Source organism: Acinonyx jubatus, chromosome B2 (assembly GCF_027475565.1).
Source record: "Acinonyx jubatus isolate Ajub_Pintada_27869175 chromosome B2, VMU_Ajub_asm_v1.0, whole genome shotgun sequence".
Lineage (NCBI taxonomy): Eukaryota > Metazoa > Chordata > Mammalia > Carnivora > Felidae > Acinonyx > Acinonyx jubatus.
The window spans coordinates 149,050,557-149,071,157 of NC_069385.1; the positions used below are offsets into that span (position 1 = coordinate 149,050,557).

The 20,601-nt window shown below is 42.1% G+C and overlaps 2 protein-coding genes across 2 annotated transcripts; both read left to right on the forward strand.

The window, feature by feature from the left end:
- Positions 1-1,659: 1,659 nt before the first annotated feature.
- LOC106978622 (putative olfactory receptor 2B8) lies at positions 1,660-2,879 on the forward strand. Its single transcript, XM_015076317.3, has one exon. It carries the CDS (start codon positions 1,763-1,765, stop codon positions 2,720-2,722), a length of 960 nt encoding a protein of 319 aa, XP_014931803.1. The 5' UTR covers positions 1,660-1,762; the 3' UTR covers positions 2,723-2,879.
- A 15,489-nt stretch (positions 2,880-18,368) lies between these two features.
- LOC106978623 (olfactory receptor 10C1-like) lies at positions 18,369-19,328 on the forward strand. The gene has a single exon (XM_027051902.2). It carries the CDS (start codon positions 18,369-18,371, stop codon positions 19,326-19,328), a length of 960 nt encoding a protein of 319 aa, XP_026907703.1.
- Positions 19,329-20,601: the final 1,273 nt, after the last annotated feature.

The window sequence follows — 20,601 nt, forward strand, 5'->3', positions numbered from 1 at the left end:
TTATATAATGAAAACTATTAATAATCCCAAAGTCACAGATAATCTAAATTATCATTCTTGTAGTGTGCTTTCCAATGCTTTTGTATGCTTACATTTTCATATATTTCAGCAATATTTGGAAAATATTTCATATTTTATATTAGGCCTGCCCATATACTAAGACATTGTAAGCATCATGAATAGGTATTACATATTTAAAATTAATTTTATTGACTATGTAATAGTCTAATCAATGGATACATGATCTTTGACATTTCTCTGTTCTGAAACATCAAGCTTATTTTTTCTAATTTTCCCATAATGTACATATGGCAATGATGTTTATCCTAGCATGTAAATATTTTTGTGCATTTAATCATACATCTAGAATGTTTTCTTAAGGAGGGGCTCCTGGGTGGCTCATTTGGTTAAGCGTCCGATTTTGGCACAGGTCATGATCTCATGGTTTGTGGGTTCGAGCCCTGTTGTCAGGCTCTGTGCTGACAGCTCAGAGCCTGGAGCCTGCTTCAGATTCTGTTTCTCCCTCTCTCTCCCCCTCCCCTGTTTGCACTCTCTTTCTCTCAAGAATAAATAAATATTAAAAAATTAAAAAAAAAGAAGTTACCTTCTCTAAAAATTAAAGTGTTTATAAAAGCCCTTCACTCATGGAATCACTTCTTGACTGACAATTATTATCTTAATAGTAATACTTATATTTATGTGATGCATTGTACGTGGCTCAAAGTTTGAGTATAACATTCCTGAATTATATATTTGCTTGACACATAAGGAAAATGAAGCACATGCCCAGTATGTGTGTGTGTATGTGCAAGGTCATATATTTGGTAATTATCACATCCAGGACTCACACTGGAGAATCTATATAATGTTCTTCACAGCTCTGTCCATTGTGTAATCACAGTTTCCAGAAAACAGAAGATTATATTATACTGAAGCTTTATTACAGGACAGCCTGTTTTGAAAATCTTTGTACTTGGAGGTGTGGCTTAATGGAAGGAACAGTGAGGCCATCCATGAATACCACACTTTTTTTTAGTTCATGATATTTGATACAAATACAAAAGTGTTTTTGACATAAGTAAACTAAGTGAAAATGTTTGTGCTATTAGTCCTAGCTGTGTTAACTCCTACTAATTACCCTTTGGCTAAATATCATGATAAATTAATTCCATGAGTGCATTACCTTGGGCCCTTGGGGTTTTAGCCATATTGACTTAATTACCAGGAGAAGAAAGGAGAATTTACCTTCACTGATAGTGACTTTCAAGGGTGGTAATTTTACATGCTATAATAGAAATCCATTAAAAATCAGCAAGAAAAATGAATTGAAATGAAGTAAGTTAGAAAAAATTGAGTAAATTAGAGATTTATTGAAGCTCCAATGTCTCAGTTTCTCCCAATCCTAACAGATATGATACCTTCTTTCTGTAACAAATAATTAGTAATGCCTCTTTACTATCTTGATCTTTGCAATACTCCCACTTAGCAAACTAAATGAAGATCAAGGATTAAAACATGGTTGTTAAAAAAAACAAAAACAAAACAAAACATGGTTGTTAAGATACAGATATGTAATTGTTAATTCTCATTATTCTTGCTGAAGTTATATAACACAGTATGTTAATTATTTTCTCTGTTTCACATCCCCTGCCCAGCTTCTGTGTTGCTTGTAAGTCCACAAGCCAGCATCAGGTTCTAACCACAGGATAACAAAGCTCCCAGGATTCTGACTGTGTTGTTTCTGGCAAGTAGTGTTCCAGAAATGGGAAGATTCAACAACACCTTTTCTCACCCCAATGGCTTTGTTCTGGTGGGCTTCTCTGAATGGCCCAGACTAGAAATGGTTCTTTTTGTGGCTGTCTCCACCTTCTACATAATGACCCTCCTCGGAAATTCAGCCATCATTTTCTTGTCACACCTTGATCTCAGACTCCACACACCCATGTATTTCTTTCTGGCTAATCTCTCTTTCTTGGACCTCTGCTACACTACCTCCACTGTCCCGCAGATGCTGGTCAACATACAGAGCCACCGGAGAAGCATCAGCTACACAGGATGCATAGCTCAGCTTTTCGTCTTCCTTGGCTTAGGATCCACTGAATGCATACTTCTCTCAATAATGGCCTTTGATCGTTATGTCGCTATCTGCCGGCCTCTCCATTACATAGTTATCATGAACTCGAGGCTTTGCCAACAAATGGCAGCGGTGGCTTGGGGAACAGGTTTCAGTAACTCCTTGGTGCAAACAGTGTTAACTTTCTTGTTACCACGCTGTGGTCAATATCGGGTAGAGAATTTCTTCTGTGAGGTACCTGCCATGCTTCAATTATCATGTGTTGATACACGGACCAACGAAGTCGAGATGTATGCAGCTGTGGTGATCATAAAAGTTATCCCCGTTGGATTAATTCTGTTCTCTTACATCAACATTGTCAGAGCAGTGGTTGGGATCCAATCTACTGAGGGTCGCAAGAAGGCCTTCAACACATGTGGGTCTCATCTGCTGGTGGTCGTTATGTTCTATGGCTCAGCTATCAGTGGTTATGCATATATGGCGCCCAAGAGCAATTCAGCCAAACTGAAGGGCAAGCTTCTTGCTCTCTTTTATGGACTTGTAACTCCAATGCTTAACCCTCTTATCTACACCTTGAGAAACAGGGATGTGAAGGGAGCAGTAAAGAAGCTACTGGGGCGAGAAGAGCAGGGGTGGAGCACAGCTTAGGAGAAGGTGGTTCCTTGCAATTCGTGTTCCTCACTCCCAGAATGCCTGCCATGGGCGCCATCACCACGGTCCCAATAGCAGTGGCTGCCTGTTATTCCTATTACCTTTGTATTTCAGAGGAAATAAAATGCTGACTATTCTCCCCCTAAAATAATGAAAGAGCTCTAAAAATAGATAATGAATATTCATAGATTTTAGTAAAGTATTGCATTTGTTGCCATGCTGTCTTTTCCAATGAAGTCTTAAAATTAATAACCAAGTAAGTTTTCTTATCACACGGCACATTAAAACTGATGATTAAGGGGCTAATCTTGAGACTTGTTTAAAAAACAGGAAGAGGACTGTCTGAAATAACTACATTATGCCACAAAATTAGAAGAATGCCCTTATACTCAAGAGGGAACTTAATTTCCTCCACCCATATTTTCTTGTGTTGTCAGTATAGCTGTTGTACCTCTGACCTCATTTTAGTCAATATTAGAATGAAGCATCCTCAGGGAGCCACGTCCATGCTATGAGCATTGACACAGTTCTGGAAAAAAAGGTGTGGATGTGTAGAGAGCTCTCTGCAAGACCTCTGCCTGTTTGTTCATTTATCCAACCCTTCTAGCAGCCTCTTTTAGCATATTTTAAAAATTCAACATGTTCTCATATGGAAGTTTTTCCTCATGGCCAATATACAGACAACATGTATATCTCTCAGCAATGGCTTTTGATCTGAAAACACTTGTTTCCCAATCAGTATAAATTTTATTTTTGGTGCTCAATCATCTTTATCAGCGTTCTCAGCAGGCAAAATAGAAAAATAGACATTTTTCTCCAAAATGAAAAGCAAGAAAGCATGTAAGTTCTGCACACATAATAGATATCCCCAACGCCATGTGTTTAAGGATTTTTTTTTTTATTCTGGTTAGCTAACGTACAGTGTAATAATAGTTCCAGGTGTAGAATCTAGTGATAGAACACTTCCATACATCACCCAGTGCCCATCACGACACATGCCCTCCTTAATCCCCATCACCTGTTTCCCCCACCCCCCACCCAAAGTTCCCTCTGGTCACCAGAAGTTTGTTCTCTATAGTTGAGAGTCTGTTTCTTGGTTTGCCTCTCTCTCCCCAGTTCCGGTTTCATAGATGCTACATTTTATACAACCATTGCTGGATGAAAGGCCTACCTCGAGGCAAGGATGTGTAGGCTTGACACAGCCAAATATCTTGCATGTACTAGGAAAACAGCCCAAACATCGAAAGAACATTCCTACTATCGATACGTCTTATTAAATTTTAATTACTTCTCTTCCTATCTTCTTGTGCAAGTTATGGTTTCACATTTGGAACAGAGGGGAAAAAATGACCACATCTTCATCTGGCTAAATTTACAGCAGAAGAATATGAAAACGCATCTACTCTCAAAGACTGTAATGTACAAGTTATTTTATTAGTGGCGACACACAGTGGTCCTTTCTACCTATGTCTGAGCAGTGGGTATATAGTTCAATTCTCCTGATGAGTAATGAAAATGAGCTGTTTGAAGATGTGGCAAAATTTCTGACATCTTTTTCTATCAAAGTCTTCATTTTTGGAGGAGTAGATTTAGATCTACAGCAAAACTGAGAGATTCAGAGAGACCCCCCCTCCATTCCCCTGCCCCTCTGCACACAGCCTTCCCCACTATCTACACCAGAGGGGACATTTGTTATAATTGATGGACCCACACTGACACATCGTTATCACCCAAAGTCCATTATTTACATGAGGGTTCACTCTCAGTGTCCATTCTGTGGGTTTAAGATAAATACACAATGACACGTACCCACCATTATAGTATCATACAAAGTGTTTTCACTGCCCGAAATGTCCTCCGTGCTCCACCTGTTCATCCCTCCCTCTCCCAACGCCAGGCAAACACTGAACTCTTTACTGTCTCCATAGTTTTGCCTTTTCCAGAATGTCATACAGTTGGAATCATTAGGGTATATAGCCTTTTCAGCCCAGCTTTTTTCACTTAATATGCATTTAAGTTCCTCAATGTCTTTTTACGGCTGGGTAGCTCATTTCTTTTTAAAAAGTGATGAATCATATTCCACTGTGTGGATGGACCACAGTTTATTTATTGATTCACCTACTGAAGCACATCTTGGTCCTTGCTTCCATGATTTTTCAATTACGAATCCAGCTATGATAAACATCCATGAGCAGGTTTTGTGAGAACATACGTTTTCAACCACTTTGGGTAAATACTAAGGAGTGTGACTGCTGGATCACACGATAAGCGTATGTTTAGTTTTGTGAGAAACCACCAAACTGTCTCCCAAAGTGGCTGTGCCATTTTGCATACCCACCAGGAATGAATGAGCGTTCCTATTGTTCCACATCGTCACACACACTTGGTGTTGTTTGTGTTCTGGATTTGGGTCATGCTAATTGGCATATAGTAGTATCTCACTGCTGCCTTAATTTGCATTTACATAATGACGTATGATGTGGAGCATCTGTTCATACGCTGATCTACCATCTGTTCCTTGCTGAGGTTAAGGTTGTCGGTGCACTTGTTAATGAGGTTGTTCATTTTCTTAATGTTGAGTTTTAATAGCTTTTTGTATATGTTGGATACCAGTCCTTTATCAGATATGTCTTTTGCAAACATTTTCTCCCAGTCTGTGGCTTGCCTTCTCATTCTCTTGGTCTGTCATTCCTCTTCTATCCCAATATAAATTTCCTCATTTTTTCTAATATGTATATGCTTGTGTGTGTGCCCTATGTACAGGTGTTGTATTTCAGAAGTGTATACAGGATGAGAAATCACGTTTCAGACATTACAGACATTGTATTCCCAATCCTCTCTAAGGGATCATTACTATCCACCCTCCCTAAGCATTTACGTATCTTATGTTGTTTGTGACTTGATAGAGGGGGTAGGGAGTAGGTTTTGTGATTGAGTCTTGGTTTTTCAAATACACTCATCTTTTCTGGATTCTATCTTTATGTAAATAAAGTTGGTATTCAAGTTGTTTGGCAGAATTAAAAAGAAAAGTTAGTGGGTTTTGCCCCCATTTACAGGCCTGATATGTATCACATGCAGAAAGGTAAGGGCTACCGAGCAGTGTCTATTCTGATAGTCTGTTGTGACCTCAGGGTGTAAGAGGTGCAGGATGGAGTATTTCAAAGGATCTTGTGTGTGCATGGTCCTGAACTTTTAGGCTTCATTTCTTGGTCACATATGGTAACTATAACCCTGGGAAATTTCCGTTAAAATGGTTGGTTCTTCAATTTTTTGAATTTTTTTAAGCATAAGGGACCTTCCCTTCTTCTGAGACTTTTACAGCTACCCTTTATCAGATTAAGAAAGTTCTCTTCTATTGTTGGTAATGCTAGGTGTGTCTTTATGTTAACGTAAATGGATGCTGTATTTTATACAGCTTTTACTGTATAAAGAGAAAAAAAAAGACTTCTACATCTATTGAAATGATTATATAATTTTCCCTTGTTATTTTTTCTAATATAATATATTCTGTTAACTGACTTTTTAACATTAAAAAGAACTCTGAATTCCTACAATAAAATCAACTTTGTTATAGTCTGTTTTCCTTTTTATAAATTGCTAGATTAAAAATGAATTTTTTTAATTCATTTAAATTAAATGGAATTTAATTAAATTAAGCTGGAATTTTAGATTATGCTCATGAGGGAGACAGGCTTGCAACTTTACCTTCTAATCGAAGTCAGAGGATTTGGGATACTTGATATCAAGATTTATTATAAAGAGACAGCAATTATGGTCTCTTATGGGTGTAGGAATACACACAGAAAACAGTGAAGTACAGTAGAGGATCTAGAAACAGACCCACATGAACCTGGACGTTAGGTTTATAAAGAACTTGGCAGTGGAGAGGGGGCATGGCGATATTTAATAAGATAAATAGTACTTTGTCTATCCACATAAAATCAATATTGACACTTTGCCTCAGAAACTACTTCCCCATAGAGTTTAGATATTATAAATTTGAATGGCAAAATATTAAACCATCTGGGAAAATAACCCTGAAGAATATGATCATGATCTTGTGGTCGGCAAAAGTTTAAAAAAACCTAATGCATAAGTAGCACTAACTATAAAGGCAGTAACTGATAAATTAGACCACATTAATTCTAGAAACTTCTGCTAATCACAAGATACCGTTAAGAAAGTGAAGAGGCAAACCACAGAGTGAGAGAAGATGTTTATAATACAACTTCAAAAGCTAGACCAGAATATATAAATAGTTATAAATCAAGAAGACAAAGACAAATGACCTAATGAAAAATGTCCTGAAGTGCTTCACAAAAAATGAAATGACCGATCAATATACAAAAAGATATTCACCTACATTAGTCACCAAGGAAATGCAAATTAAACTCACAGTTCAATACCACCGCATGCTTACAGGGTTACCTAAACTAAAACAGACTGATAGTTCCAAGTGTTGGCAAAACGTGAATAGATGGAATTCTCATCCATGGCTGGTGGGAGTCTAAGTGGCTCGTCCATCTTGGAAACCAGTAGGCAGTGCACCTACTAAAGCCTAGCATATGCATATCTTAGTACCCAGGAATTCTGCTGCTACAGATACTCAGAAAATAGCTCAACTAAAATGCTTATGCAAACAGTATTAATAATAAAACCAAATAGAAATTGCCAACTATTCATCAGTAGTAAAGTAGATCAATAAAATTGTAATATATCCATACATATAATACCATACAGCAACGAAACAAAGCCTCACTACCTGCAACATCCCAGGTGAATCTCAGAAACAAGTCAGATGCAAAGATTAGTACTACATGTTTGCACCCACGAAAATTTCAAAAACAGGTAAAACAAACTTTGTAGACATCTGGATGATGATTACCTTTGGGGAGGAATGTGGAAACAGCAAATGGGATGGATATGAGGGGGTCTGGAGGTGGGGTAACATTCTAGATTTCCATTTGGAAGTGGTTGAATGTGTTTTGTTCCCAGTTTGTGGTAATTCAGTTAGGTTTAGTGTTTTCTTCATTATGTATGTTATACTTTATAAAACAATTAAGAATCCATGTCAAATGGGATAAGCTGATAGTATACTGTTACTTGTAAAACAAACAGGACGCCTTTGCATTTCAAGAGGAATATTTTCATTATCTCCCTCTTTACGAAGACAAGGAATACTGATCTGTTTGCTAAAAAAAAACTCTTATTTATAAAAATTGAAAATTTTATCAACTCTTGTGCACATTAGATCCATAAAAGTAATAGAACATGATTTAAAATAGAAACCAAAGCGTTCATGTACAACAAAGGAAATAAAGACGTACCACTAAATATCATTAGATCACTCCAGAATCCTCACTGATGAGAAATCCTAGTAGTGACCTGATTCCCTTTGAACTTGGTGAGATATCCTTCTGTGCTCATGTCCCTTACCATAGTGACATTGGTTTCCATCAGTTTTTTATTAAAAGATGAGCTGGCTTAAGGTTTGGGAAATACCAAATCTTGATTTACACAGCTATACAAAACCCTCATTTTCCTGAATCAATTTGTCCAATTTGCAATGACTTGACTTATCTTACATAAGGAGGAGTGAAGGAGCACGGATTCCAACTCTTTCATCATTTAAAGACTTTAGCAAACCAAAGAAGGCTGAATGTGAGAGACCGGGGATTCAGTTTCTTTTCATTTTTGTTAACACCAATACAATTTTGTTACAATACAATACAATTTTGTTAACACCAAAAATGTCTGTTGGAGAACCTGGGATGCTACCATACACTTTGGCACACAGACTCCATTTTGCACACCGACAATTATTGGGCCTGCCCTCAATCTACATTTAAAAAGTCAGAGTGTTGGGGGGAGGAACAGGGTCCTGAGCTTCAGGCTGGGAACACTAACAGTCGTACAGACACAACGCACAGAGAAGATTCAGCAAAAGTCAGAGAGACAGAAGACTAAACCTCTCACCCTGGGACTCCCGGGCCAGAAAACAGCCCTGCTAGACAGACAAGAGTCCTCACACAAGTTAGCACACGCACTTACACACCGAACGAATCAGATTCACCCTTCGCCTGGCTGCGGCCGGATTCCCAAGATCTGTCACTGGACAGAAATCACTTAACACTCGAAATGTAAAGGTCACGACTGAAAATCCGGTCTGCTGGCACCACTGCGGACACGACTGGCTGTGCACCATCAAAACATCAACGGAACGCTAACTTGGCAAAGACTCAGGTGTACATGCAAGACCTAAAACAGCTCAACCGGGAAACTCACCAGAACAGACTCGGGAGGGTGGCTGCAGCCGAGGAGGTCCCCTGCAGACCACCTGTTTCCGTTGGTCCAGCGTGGGGTCCAGGGGCGCGGCATCGCAGGGACCTCCAGGGATGCACTGCTAATTAGCTCAAAGACGTCCAGCTAATCAACGGCACACTATGTATACCGGAGATCAATCAGGGGACTGATTTAACTCGGCAAGGCCAACACTTACAGAAGAGAAAGGGCTGAGACCCGAGCAGGTTGACTGGGGACATTCTGGACTGGTCACATCTGCACTGCAGGTCAACAACTGGCTGGCAGGTGACACAGGTGTGTGTCAGGAGACGCAGCAGAGAGACGGCAGGAAGCAGTGTCGGCTGCCTGTGGGTCTGGTCCTGCAGCCGGCAGCCAAGGTCCTCTGATTCGGGCTCCCTGTGCCCAGTCTTCAGCGCGAACCTGGCCAGGTCGGTGCCCTGCGACAAGCCAGCGTCAGGACGCGGTCGACCCGCATTGAGACGGGAGGTAGGATGTGCGCGCATGCGTGTACGTGCGCGTGCGTCCTGTGTGTCCTTGTGCGTGCACGCGAGTCCTGTGAGTGCGTGAGCACGTGTGCGCGCGTCCTGTGAGTGTGCGTGCGTCGTGTGCATGCGTGTGCGCGTGTCTGTGTGCGTGGGAGAGAGTGTCACGTGTGTGTTGTGTGTCGTACGTGGGGGAGCCGTGCGCATTCAGGAGGAGTGTAAGGATACAAAACTCACAGCATGTGGTGACATATGGACATATACAAGTGGGGATTAATTATTGCCCAGTTCTTCCAGCTTGTGTCGTCTTTTTCCTGGAGATCCACCCTGTTTCGTCAACGGCATCTTGTAAGATTATGAGTAAAATGAAGAGATTTTTCCTAAACAAACATCTTCGCCCCCCTTCTAGCAGTCGCCCACAGAAACTAGCAAATCAGGGTCAGGCAGTTTTTGAAAAAGAGCCACATAATTATTCAGTACCCTACCCTGACACGTGCATTTGTCAACATCGTGCTAACGCAGGCTTCGCGGAAACAGCGTGATACTGGTTTCAGGTGTACTATGTAGTGACCCATCACCTACAACCCCTGATGCTCCGCCCGTGTCCTCCTCCACCCCCATCAGCCATTTCCCCATCCACCCTCCCCTCTGGTGGCCGCCAGGGTGCTCTCTCGAGTTCAGAGTCTGTTTTATGGTTTGCCCTCTCTCTTTTTTCCTTCTATGTTTATCTGCTTGCTTCTTAAATTCCACACATGACTGAAATCATTTTGCTTAGCCTAACACCCTCTGGCTCCATCCAAATGGATATGTTTTGAATAAACTGATAACCTTCACTCATTCTACTAAACTGCTTTCCTCTCCATGTCTCCTTCCCTCATAAAATTGTTTATTTGAAACATATATTTAGGCATAAAGCTATATAATTGCCTATAACAATGCTCATTAAAAAGCCAGATATGAACAAATACAAACTAAGTAGTAGTGTGTATTACTGTTCCTGGAATAAGTATCTTTTTTCTTTGGAGAGCATATTACTTGGGACACTTCGAGGGTTTGAGTGCGTTATGTCAGAGGCTCTGCTGCTACGTACAACTCCTCCTTAGCAGCGCGCACACCCGCCTATTTTGGGGGAAAGACCATGCTAGCGCTTCTCCCAGACAGCCTTGCACCTGTGCCAAAACATTCTGCAGCTCCGAACACCTGCCTCTATTTTCTCCTCTCGTCCCTTCACTTCCAGCCACGCCTCCTTCCACAAAACTCTCCCTTTTAACTCAACTTGCTGCTAACTTCCCTAGCATTCCTCCAGTGCTGAGGCCATTTAATGGTACTTAAAGTAATGTCCTTCGATTAGAAAGCTCTAACAGGCACATTTGCTCCTTCGTGCTGACAGATGGAGAGGGGCAAAGTCCTGTGTCCAGGATAGAAAGTCCACAGAATCCCAGCAGCTTTCCTCACCTTACCCGAGCCACCTGCTTGAGAGGTTACCACCGAATCTGGGGCGCGTAGTGAAAGATTCCCAAACACCTGTGCCTTCTTAACAAATACAGGTTTATACATCTCACACAATGAAGTCCACTTTGTCCAGAATTCGCGTCTCTCTGGCCTTCTATTCCAACGTCCCCCAGCTTTGGAGTTGTCCTTTGTGTGCGAGGTGTAAGCCTGGCTGAAGCGGATGTCACACTGGGCTCCCGGGCCACAGGATGGACAGAGAGGGGCAAAGCAGGGCAGTCTCCCTCCTTTCAGGAAACCTCTTGGTCATACCAACCTGCCTCTGTTTGCATCTTCTCGGCCAGAGTTAGGTGTGGGTGCACCTCGCTGCAAGAGAAGCTGAGAAAAGTTCCTGAACTGGAGCATTTGCCACAAAGAAAGTCTGTATTCTGTTACTAAGGGGGAGAATGTTGGAGAGGACAGCTGTCTCGTCCTGTATGGATAAACCTAATAAAAACCCCTTGGCTCTGTGTTTGAATTAGGGAGTGATAACTGTAAGAGAACTACATTTTAATCACATGCAAGCTGTCGGGTTCTAATTCAGGAGGACGTAAAGCAAAAAGTACAAACCAGAATGTATACATGGGATGTAAGCTCTTGTGTGAGGTTCCCATGAACACGTTCTCACTTCACCTGAGAGGGCTCCCACCAGGAGAATTTTCTACCGAAATGACACTTTCTCCTTTCCTATGTCTCCTTGCCTTTGTATCATGACAATAATAGGGACGTAGTACCTTACCCACTTTTCTGTAGCATTTAAATAAGAAGCATTCAGTACCTCACAGTTTTTTCTTGTAAAACTGTATTTACAGTTTTATTTATCTATCCTAATATATATCCTTTGACTTTTGATGATTTTATTATTTCCTTTGATAGAAAAAAGTAGACACTTTGTCAAACTCATGTAACAAGATTACTATGATTTATTAATTTGAGTTTTTTATAATAGTTGGAATAAATATTATCTGCATCGACGTAATATGACATGAATGTTACTTATGTAGTTTTCGTAATTGTTTTTCATGAGTTTTGTTCAATCAGACAAAAAATTGAAATCTTAATATTTTATACTAATGGAGTTGTCAAAGATTTGGTTGCAACAGTGCATTTCATGGAATTCATATCATGCTTTGTACACAGACTGGGGCAGCAGTTACCCATAATATAGCTTTCATTATAACTATTGATTTTTTTTGTCGTTTACTTTTACTTCTTTATCATTTACCTGTTAGCCTTTACCTGTTAGCTTTCACCAACAGTTAGAGGAATTGCCCGTGACAATTCCTGAGAGGCAGAATCACACTGCTCCCTGAGAGTCTCCAGTGAAAAGAAATCTGCCTCCTGGGGGAGGAAGAAGGCTAAGGACCCAGAACCAGAAGAATCCAAATATAACTGTTCAAGCTCTGTTGTCTTCCAGGAAGGAGGAAGGCTCAACTATATCATCATGTAATTGGCACAGCCTTGTGTGCATTCATAGGGGGCAGCGGGAGCGTGGAGGGCATTGCTGGAGGGACATGATCCCATGAGACACAGAGGTGTCCTGAGAGCCGGGAGGTGCTGAGCACAATCCAAGCCTCTGGATGAACAGTCTTAGAGGATCCACAGACTTACAGCATCTGGATTTTGAGAGGTTGTAAGGGGAGGGTGCAGAGGAAACCAGGCAGTGGCCATAACCACCTAGTCTTTCCCCCAAACGTTATGATTAAAGGAATGTGGCATAAGTGGATGTTTCCAGAAGACAGGCTGGAGACAGTGGGTTAAAGTGTGGAAACGGAGAGCCAGCACCTGCAGCATTTTCCTTCTGAGCACTATTTAATCAGCTATTTCTTCCATCTCCAGAGAGTGGAACAGTCTACCCAGTTTGCCAGTATTCCCGTCATAAAATTGCTGTGAGTTGTTCTAAATTAATTCTTTCATAGGAAATGGAAATACCTTATTGTTGGGGAATGAACTACCTAGATTGTCCTGTACACGTTAACCCAATCAAATGACAAAATAGTTTCTGCTGCGTTATGGTAAGGCATCACCTCAGGTCCTAGAAGAAGCGACTACGGGGAAATTGTGGAAAGCAATGGGTAACCACCTCCGTAATCCATAACGAGCCATTTACATAGGTTGTATCTACTATGCAGACATTTTAGAAATGGAAACTTCATTGTAATGAACATTAATACTTCTGAGTGTTTCTTGTATGCCAGGCACTGTGCTGTTTCAGATACAGTGTCTAATAATGTATAACAAGTTTTCCTTTGGTTGATTGGAAAAAAGAAATATTTTGTTATGGAAATGGAGATTAATAAGAGAATGAGTCAGTCAAGGAACATTTCTCATTATGTGGAGATAAGCCAATCATCTTGTGCTGGGTTATTTCCAAAGCAGAAGTCTATAGAGAGTGTTTGTCTTGGCTTTTAGGACTGGGCATGAAAATCACCTTATTTCCCTCCTACTTCTCATACATCCACCTATCACTGAAAGTCCATGTCGAAGTGTAAACCTTCAGAATCTTGCCAGTGTCCAAGGGCCACTTAATCTGATCACATGGAATAGGAATCTATAAGTAGAATTTATCACGGGGCATGAAACTTGGATATCTTTAGGTTATATGACGTTACTATCTGCTTGATCACACCCTTCATAAGTTACTCTTATAGACTGATAATAATATAGTTATATATTATATGGCATATATTTATTTTGTGTATGTTACAATTTAACAATAGAGAATGATAACAACAGAAAATACTCCATGCAGTGTCCTAGGAGCTCATTCATTGTTTTAGAAGACAAGAGATTTTAATGCTGATTAATTGCATTTTCATGGCCATTTCTTACTTTTTATTCATGGTCTGCCTCCACAGTGCCTAGCAAGAAAGCTAGGAAGGCTTCATCATCCTGCCTTTAAGTGAAAATGATGAGTCAGAAACTTCAAGTCAAGAAAAGGTGTCAGGTGAGAGCAGAAGCGACGTGCAAACTCGGCTGCTGTACTAGCTGGAGGCCCTTTCTGCTTCCAGTTCTTCACTGTCTGCACAGCAGTGATTGGTGTACGTAAGGCTGGTCTCCACCACATGGGCCTCAGGTCCCCAGACTAAGGCCAACACAGTAAATCCTGAAAACAGCAGGATTTGTGATTTAAACAATCGGATTTTACCTGCTTCAGTATCAGGCCAAGTGACAGAGAGGGAGGGAAAAGAGACTGCATTTGGTTGTACCCTCACCTCCAGAGAGTCCTGTACATTCATTGTTATATGATTTAGTATTTATTTCCAGGCAGAGTGCCATTCTTTGTTCAACAGTTAGAAACACTCACAGACCTTTGCTGCCTCTGTTATCCTGTTTCTCCAACTGTCTCTGAACTTGTGAGGTTTTAAAATGTCCTATCATAGGATGACTTTTTTGTTCATACTGGGAGTCCAAAGCACAACAGCTGTCATAGCACACATTAGGCCGTGTGAGCGGCCCCACTGCGTGCCGTCCACCCCCAGCATTGCCCGACTCCTAGCCCCAAAACAGGCCCAGCATTTCCTGTCCGCTGTCCAAACGGGGTGGGACATTTAGGAAAGGAGACCATCAGGATGTCACTGCTTGAGAAGCAGTCAGACGTTGTCCTTCTCTGCTGGGGACTTTCCGCCTGGTCCCTCCATCGGCACCACTCAGGAAACTGCTGTCTTCCCAATATGAGGGAAGATGTGCAGGGTAAGAGGCCTGTGCACGTGTCTAACTGACAAATGGACTGACACCTTCCCCACAGGCAGAGTTTTCTGTCTATAGACCCTGACTGAAGAGTCAGGAAATTCAAGAAAATGTTTTGGGTAAAAACAAAGATAAGTACGTCATTGTCTGTTTTTGTTGCCTCAGGCTTCACTGAATTGTGTGCTTTCATGGGAAACATAGATGTTAAAAACAATTTCAATGCAGGAAAAAGGTTTATAAATGCTTTAGTATCTGTATAAGTACATTATAATAGACTACTTGATGTGGGAGCCCCTGTCATTACACAGAGTTGTTATTTCTTATTTCCCAGTCTTAGATCAGATCACTTGTTCCCATCCTTAACTTTGGGCCTTTTGCAGAGCTCCATGGACACCCAAATTAGTAGATTAAAACGATCCACAACATAACTATTTTTTCTTAGGACATAACACTCAGAAGGCATCTTTATGTGTGTATGGGTGTGTGTGTGTTTTCTGCTGTTCCTCTTTCCATCATGGCAGGTGCACAGCAAAACATGACATGGGGATGAAGAAGAGGCAGGAGAAATGACCAGGGATGGATGAAAATCCCACAAGAGGGAGTGTGTGTGAAGGTAAATCTATGGTGACGAACACCACAGTGTACCTGGACTCAGCCGCTGCCATGGCCGATGCTCACTGCGCATTGAACCACTTTCTAGGTGCTTTTATGGGAATTAACTCAATCTCATAGCAACCCCATTAGGGACATGCCACTGTCACCTCCTTTTATAAATGGGAAAATTGAGGAACAGATAGTTCCAGGAAATGTTGACTTTGACCCAGCCCTAGATGGCTGCATTAGGATTTGAACCCAGATAGAATACCTCCAAAACACTCGTGATTACTATGCTACTCGGTGTGGATTGGAATGTGTGTTTCTGTGTGTGGGTGTACGTGTGTATGCAAGAATGCACATTTTTGTGCTAGGTTTTCGTGAGTGCACCTCATGTACTTGTCTATCCACAATAACGTGCAACCTCAGGAAGCGCTTTTGTGTTACACGTGCCGGCATCACACGTTACTGTGCGATAAACAGTGATGTGTTATGAACAAATGTACAAACAGGATCTCAGGTGACGCTAGAGCAGATAGAGTCCAGGCCGACAGGCATGCGACCTCCCTGCTCTCCCGCCCCTGGGATGGCAGACCTGGCTTGGAGCTTTGACTCATGACGTTTCCAAAGAACAACCCAAAGTGCAGGACGTCCACAAACGGAACGAGGGCTATTTTGCCGGGAGTTGATGTTCCTAGATTGAGAGAAAGGTGACGGTCACATTTGGGACATTTGAAGGAGATGAGATTTATCATAGCTAGCCTCAGAAAACAGACTCAGCACCCGTGGGCAGAAAAGTAAAGCTGAGCGTTCAAGCTTTTCCTCGTTACACGAGAACTTATTCATTAGTAAGTGTGGTGCGTGTAAGAGGTAAGTAAATACAATTAGTTTCTTTTAAATGTTTATTTATTTATTTGAGACAGAGAGAGAGGAGGGGGGGGCAGAGAAAGACAGAGAATCCTAAGCAGGATCTGCACTGTCAGTGCAGAGCCCAACGCAGAGCTCGAACTCACGAACTGTGAGATCATGACCTGAGCCTAAATCAAGGGTCAGACACTTAACCGACTGAGCCACCCAGGCGCCCTGATAAATACAATTCTGCACTCCGTGTCTGTGTCTGAGGCTCCGCTCAGGAAGAAATGAGCAGTTGCCTTGGAGGAGTGTGAGTTACCAGGTGGTGGGAACACACGCAGGGACATGTCCACACCCGCTGTGGGGACAGGGCAGAGCAGGAGTGAGGAAGAAGTTTCCAGAGAGGAGAAGATGCATCCCGCAGCCTGAACGCAGTGGGCGGTCCACTTCACTGACTGTCCACTTCACTGGGTGGACAGTCAGGGTGGCAGAGGTCAAGTCCCTGCGAGAAAATCAGCACAAAGGAAACACGTGCAAGAAAGGTGCGAGTGCATGTGGTTTGATAGGACAGTCACAGGAGGCCTCTGGTTAAGGGGCAAACGTCTCTGTCATAGTCACTGAGCCAATCCATGGGTTTGCATGAATGACGTTAATAAGACATCTGAATTGTAACTTGAAGGCAGTGGTCATTTAGCAAAGAATCCTGTGACAGGGAAAGCCTGGCAGATAAGAAGAATCACCAGGAGAGTAGTCTGTTGCTTCAATGCAGTGAACGCAGCATGCAGTGTAGACGTGGTGTGAGAGTGGATACGGGCTCCTGCTGTTCCCACAGAGCCCCCAGGACATACTGGCTTTAATTCTCTGCAGTACAGCAGTTATTTATTTACTGGATAGCTATTTAATCTCTACTTTCTTTCACTGAATAAGTCCCATTTGGGAAGAAATGGGTTGTTGTTTTTCATTGTTGAATCTCAGGACTTGCAGCAGGAAAGGCAGAACCTCTGTGCTCACTAAACACGTGCTGAGTAAGTGTGTGAAGGACTCAGTGACAACAGAAATGCGGAAAAGGAAGGATCGGTACAGAGGACCTTTGGTGGTATCTGAAGACTGATTAACAGACTGGATGAAGACAGAAATGAGCTGGAGTTAATTTTTTTTTCCAACGTCATGCTTGGTGACCAGGTGTATTTTTTTTTTTTACCAGAAATAACCTTTTATTCAATAGGATACAATAAAATGTATAAGAACATTGGAAACCACTCACCTGCCTCTGGCCCCATAAAATACTTATGTTAAAGCTCAGTGATTAAATGTATGGGAACTCCATGAATAAAACAGAAGGAAATTTGTGCTGTGCTCTTGGACGGCCAGAGAAGATTCTGCTAAGAGCAAATCTTCACTAATTAGTTTATGAGTTAGACTTTTTTTTTTGAATAGTTTATTTATTTTTAAATTTACATCCAAGTTAGCATATAGTGCAACATTGATTTCAGGAGTAGATTCCTTAGTGCCCCTTACCCATTTAGCCCATCCTCCCTTCCACACCCTCTCCCGTAACCGTTTGTTCTCCATATTTAAGAGTCTCTTATGTTTTTGTCCCCCTCCCTGTTTTTATATTATTTTTGCTTCTCTTCCCTTACGTTCATCTGTTTTCTCTTAAAGTCCTCATATGAGTGAAGTCATATGATTTTTGTCTTTCTCTAATTTCACTTAGCATAATACCCTCCAGTTCCATCCATGTAGTTGCAAATGGCAAGATTTCATTCTTTTTGATTGCCAGGAAATACTCCATTGTATATATATACCACATCTTCTTTACCCATTCATCCGTTGATGGACATTTGGGCTCTTTCCATACTTTGGCTATTGTTGATAGTGCTGCTATAAACATTGGGGTGCATGTGCCCCTTCAAAACAGCACACCTGTATCCCTTGGATAAATACCTAGTAGTGCAATTCCTGGGTCAGACTAGATGAAGACGGAAATGAGCTGGAGTTAATGTTTGTTTTCAATGTCATGCTTGGTGACCAGGTGTATTTTTGAGCAGATCAGCTGGTATGGTGAACACAGAGTAGGATTTGGTTCATAAAGGCATGAGGGCAAGTGTAACTTCCAAACTTTGAGTTTTAGATTTGCAGGTAAGAAATGTACCTACCTGGCGTACTAGCACTCTTTAGAGGTAGATTTGCATTTATATTGAACGAATCCTTGCCTGCTGACCCCTTCCCAGGTCATGAACCTCAGCTGTTCCCAGTGGCAGGACAACAGCGAGTCCGTCAAGCACTTTGCATTCGCCAAGTTCTCTGCCGCTGCCGAGCAGTGCTTGCTTCTATTCACCCTCATCCTGCTCATGTTCCTCGCCTCCCTGACGGGCAATGCTCTCATAGCCCTGGCCATCTGCACCAACCCCACCCTCCACATGCCCATGTACTTCTTTCTGGCCAACCTGTCTCTCTTGGAGATTGGCTACACGTGTTCGGTCATACCCAAGATGCTTCAGAGCCTTGTGAGTGAGGCCCGGGGCATCTCCCGCGAGGGGTGTGCCACACAGATGTTCTTCTTCACGCTGTTCGCCATCAGTGAGTGCTGTCTTCTGGCGGCCATGGCTTTTGACCGCTACATGGCCATATGCTCCCCACTACACTATGCAACACGAATGAGCCGTGGGCTATGTGCCCAGCTGGCCGTGGTTTCCTGGGCAGTGGGTTGCGTGGTAGGCTTGGGCCAGACCAACTATATTTTCTCCTTGAACTTCTGTGGCCCCTGTGAAATAGACCACTTCTTCTGCGACCTCCCCCCTATCCTGGCCCTTGCCTGCGGGGATACATCCCATAACGAGGCCGCGGTCTTTGTTGTAGCCGTTCTTTGCATTTCCAGCCCATTTCTACTGATCATCGCTTCCTATGGCAGAATCCTAGCTGCCGTGCTGATCATGCCCTCACCTGAAGGCCGCTGGAAAGCTCTGTCCACCTGCTCTTCCCACCTGCTTGTAGTGACGCTCTTCTACGGCTCAGGGTCTGTCACCTACCTGAGGCCCAAGGCCAGCCATTCGCCAGGAACAGATAAGCTCCTAGCTCTCTTCTACACAGTGGTAACCTCCATGCTCAACCCCATCATCTACAGTTTGAGGAACAAGGAGGTCAAGGCAGCTCTCTGGAGAACCCTCTGGAAAAAAGCTTTAACTCGCGGGTAGGTACCGAAGGACTGTGCAGATCTGCTCTTTGAAAAGAGGCACACACAACCCAAGAGGAAAGAAAGAAACATACACTGTGAGCCCTGCAGCCTGTGTAAGGACCTTCTGTGATAACACTGTGAGCCCTGCAGCCTGTGTTAGGACCTTCTGTGATAACAGTGGCTGCAATTTTGGAGACACCTCTGTACTCACAGCCTAAGTTCTGATTGCCAAATTCTGGAAGGAAGTTGGCTACCAAAATTTTTTAATATGTGAGTCCAACACTAGACAGGTTTTCCAAAATACGTTAGTCTAGACTTAGTGTATAAATTGCCAGATTAAATCCCAGAAGTCTGGCAAATTCTCATCCTGCAGTCTTAGGCGTTTTCCAGTCCCCGAGGGTCCCATCTGACTCTCTGCCCTAGTCCCTGGGGAAAGTGTTCCCACATATGTCTGCCCCACATGACTCTCAAATCCCTAATAACTCCATGAAACACATTATTTCCTTCCATAAAAAATGTTTTAAGCATTCCAACTGTAATTATTGTTACATGACATGGAATTAATTCTTTCTGTGAGTTGCGTGTACTATAAAATATGTAAGCATGCAAAAAAAGAAAGCAAACACGTTTCAGAACATTAAAAGAAAAAAGTGGGAAATTTTTATCAGTCTCCATGGTGAAAATGCTTTTAAAAAGAGAATCATATTTAAATTATAGGATAGAAAGATAAAAATGAACTAAACATAATTAACATAAACAATTTAAAAGATTTTTATATAATTTACAAAATTTGCATATGTACAGATGAATTCTGGCTCCTTATGCTTGGAAATGAGCCACACACTATCTCTCAAGGGAAATGAACATGGTCACAACACAGTAGCTACAGGCGCCTGGAGAGGCATTGCCTGAGGCACCAACACCCAGCCCTCACAGGTGCTGGGATGCAGGAGGGTTTGCTAACAACTCAGGCAGCAGCTGTCATAGGACCAAGCGTAGCTGTGTGACCCAATCACTGTGCACGATGACTAGTCCTGGGTGTGATGTAAGTGTGGTCCCTGGTTAGCAGCACTGTATTGTACACTTGATGTGTACAGAGAGGGCAAATTTGAAGTGCTCTCACCACACACACAATCTCTATTTGAGGTGATGGGTGTGTCAATAACTCAGTTGTGCTAATACTTCATCACCTTGTGCACCTTAAATACATGCAGTTTTGCTTGTCAGTTAGTGGTAAAAGAAAAAAAGAATGTGATAATTCTATCAGGGGACAATAGTCATGTCCACTAATG

Coding starts and splice junctions, on each gene's coding strand:
- LOC106978623 (XM_027051902.2), top strand. CDS start 18,369: ATGAACCTCAGCTGTTCCCAGTGGCAGGACAACAGCGAGTCCGTCAAG.
- LOC106978622 (XM_015076317.3), top strand. CDS start 1,763: ATGGGAAGATTCAACAACACCTTTTCTCACCCCAATGGCTTTGTTCTG.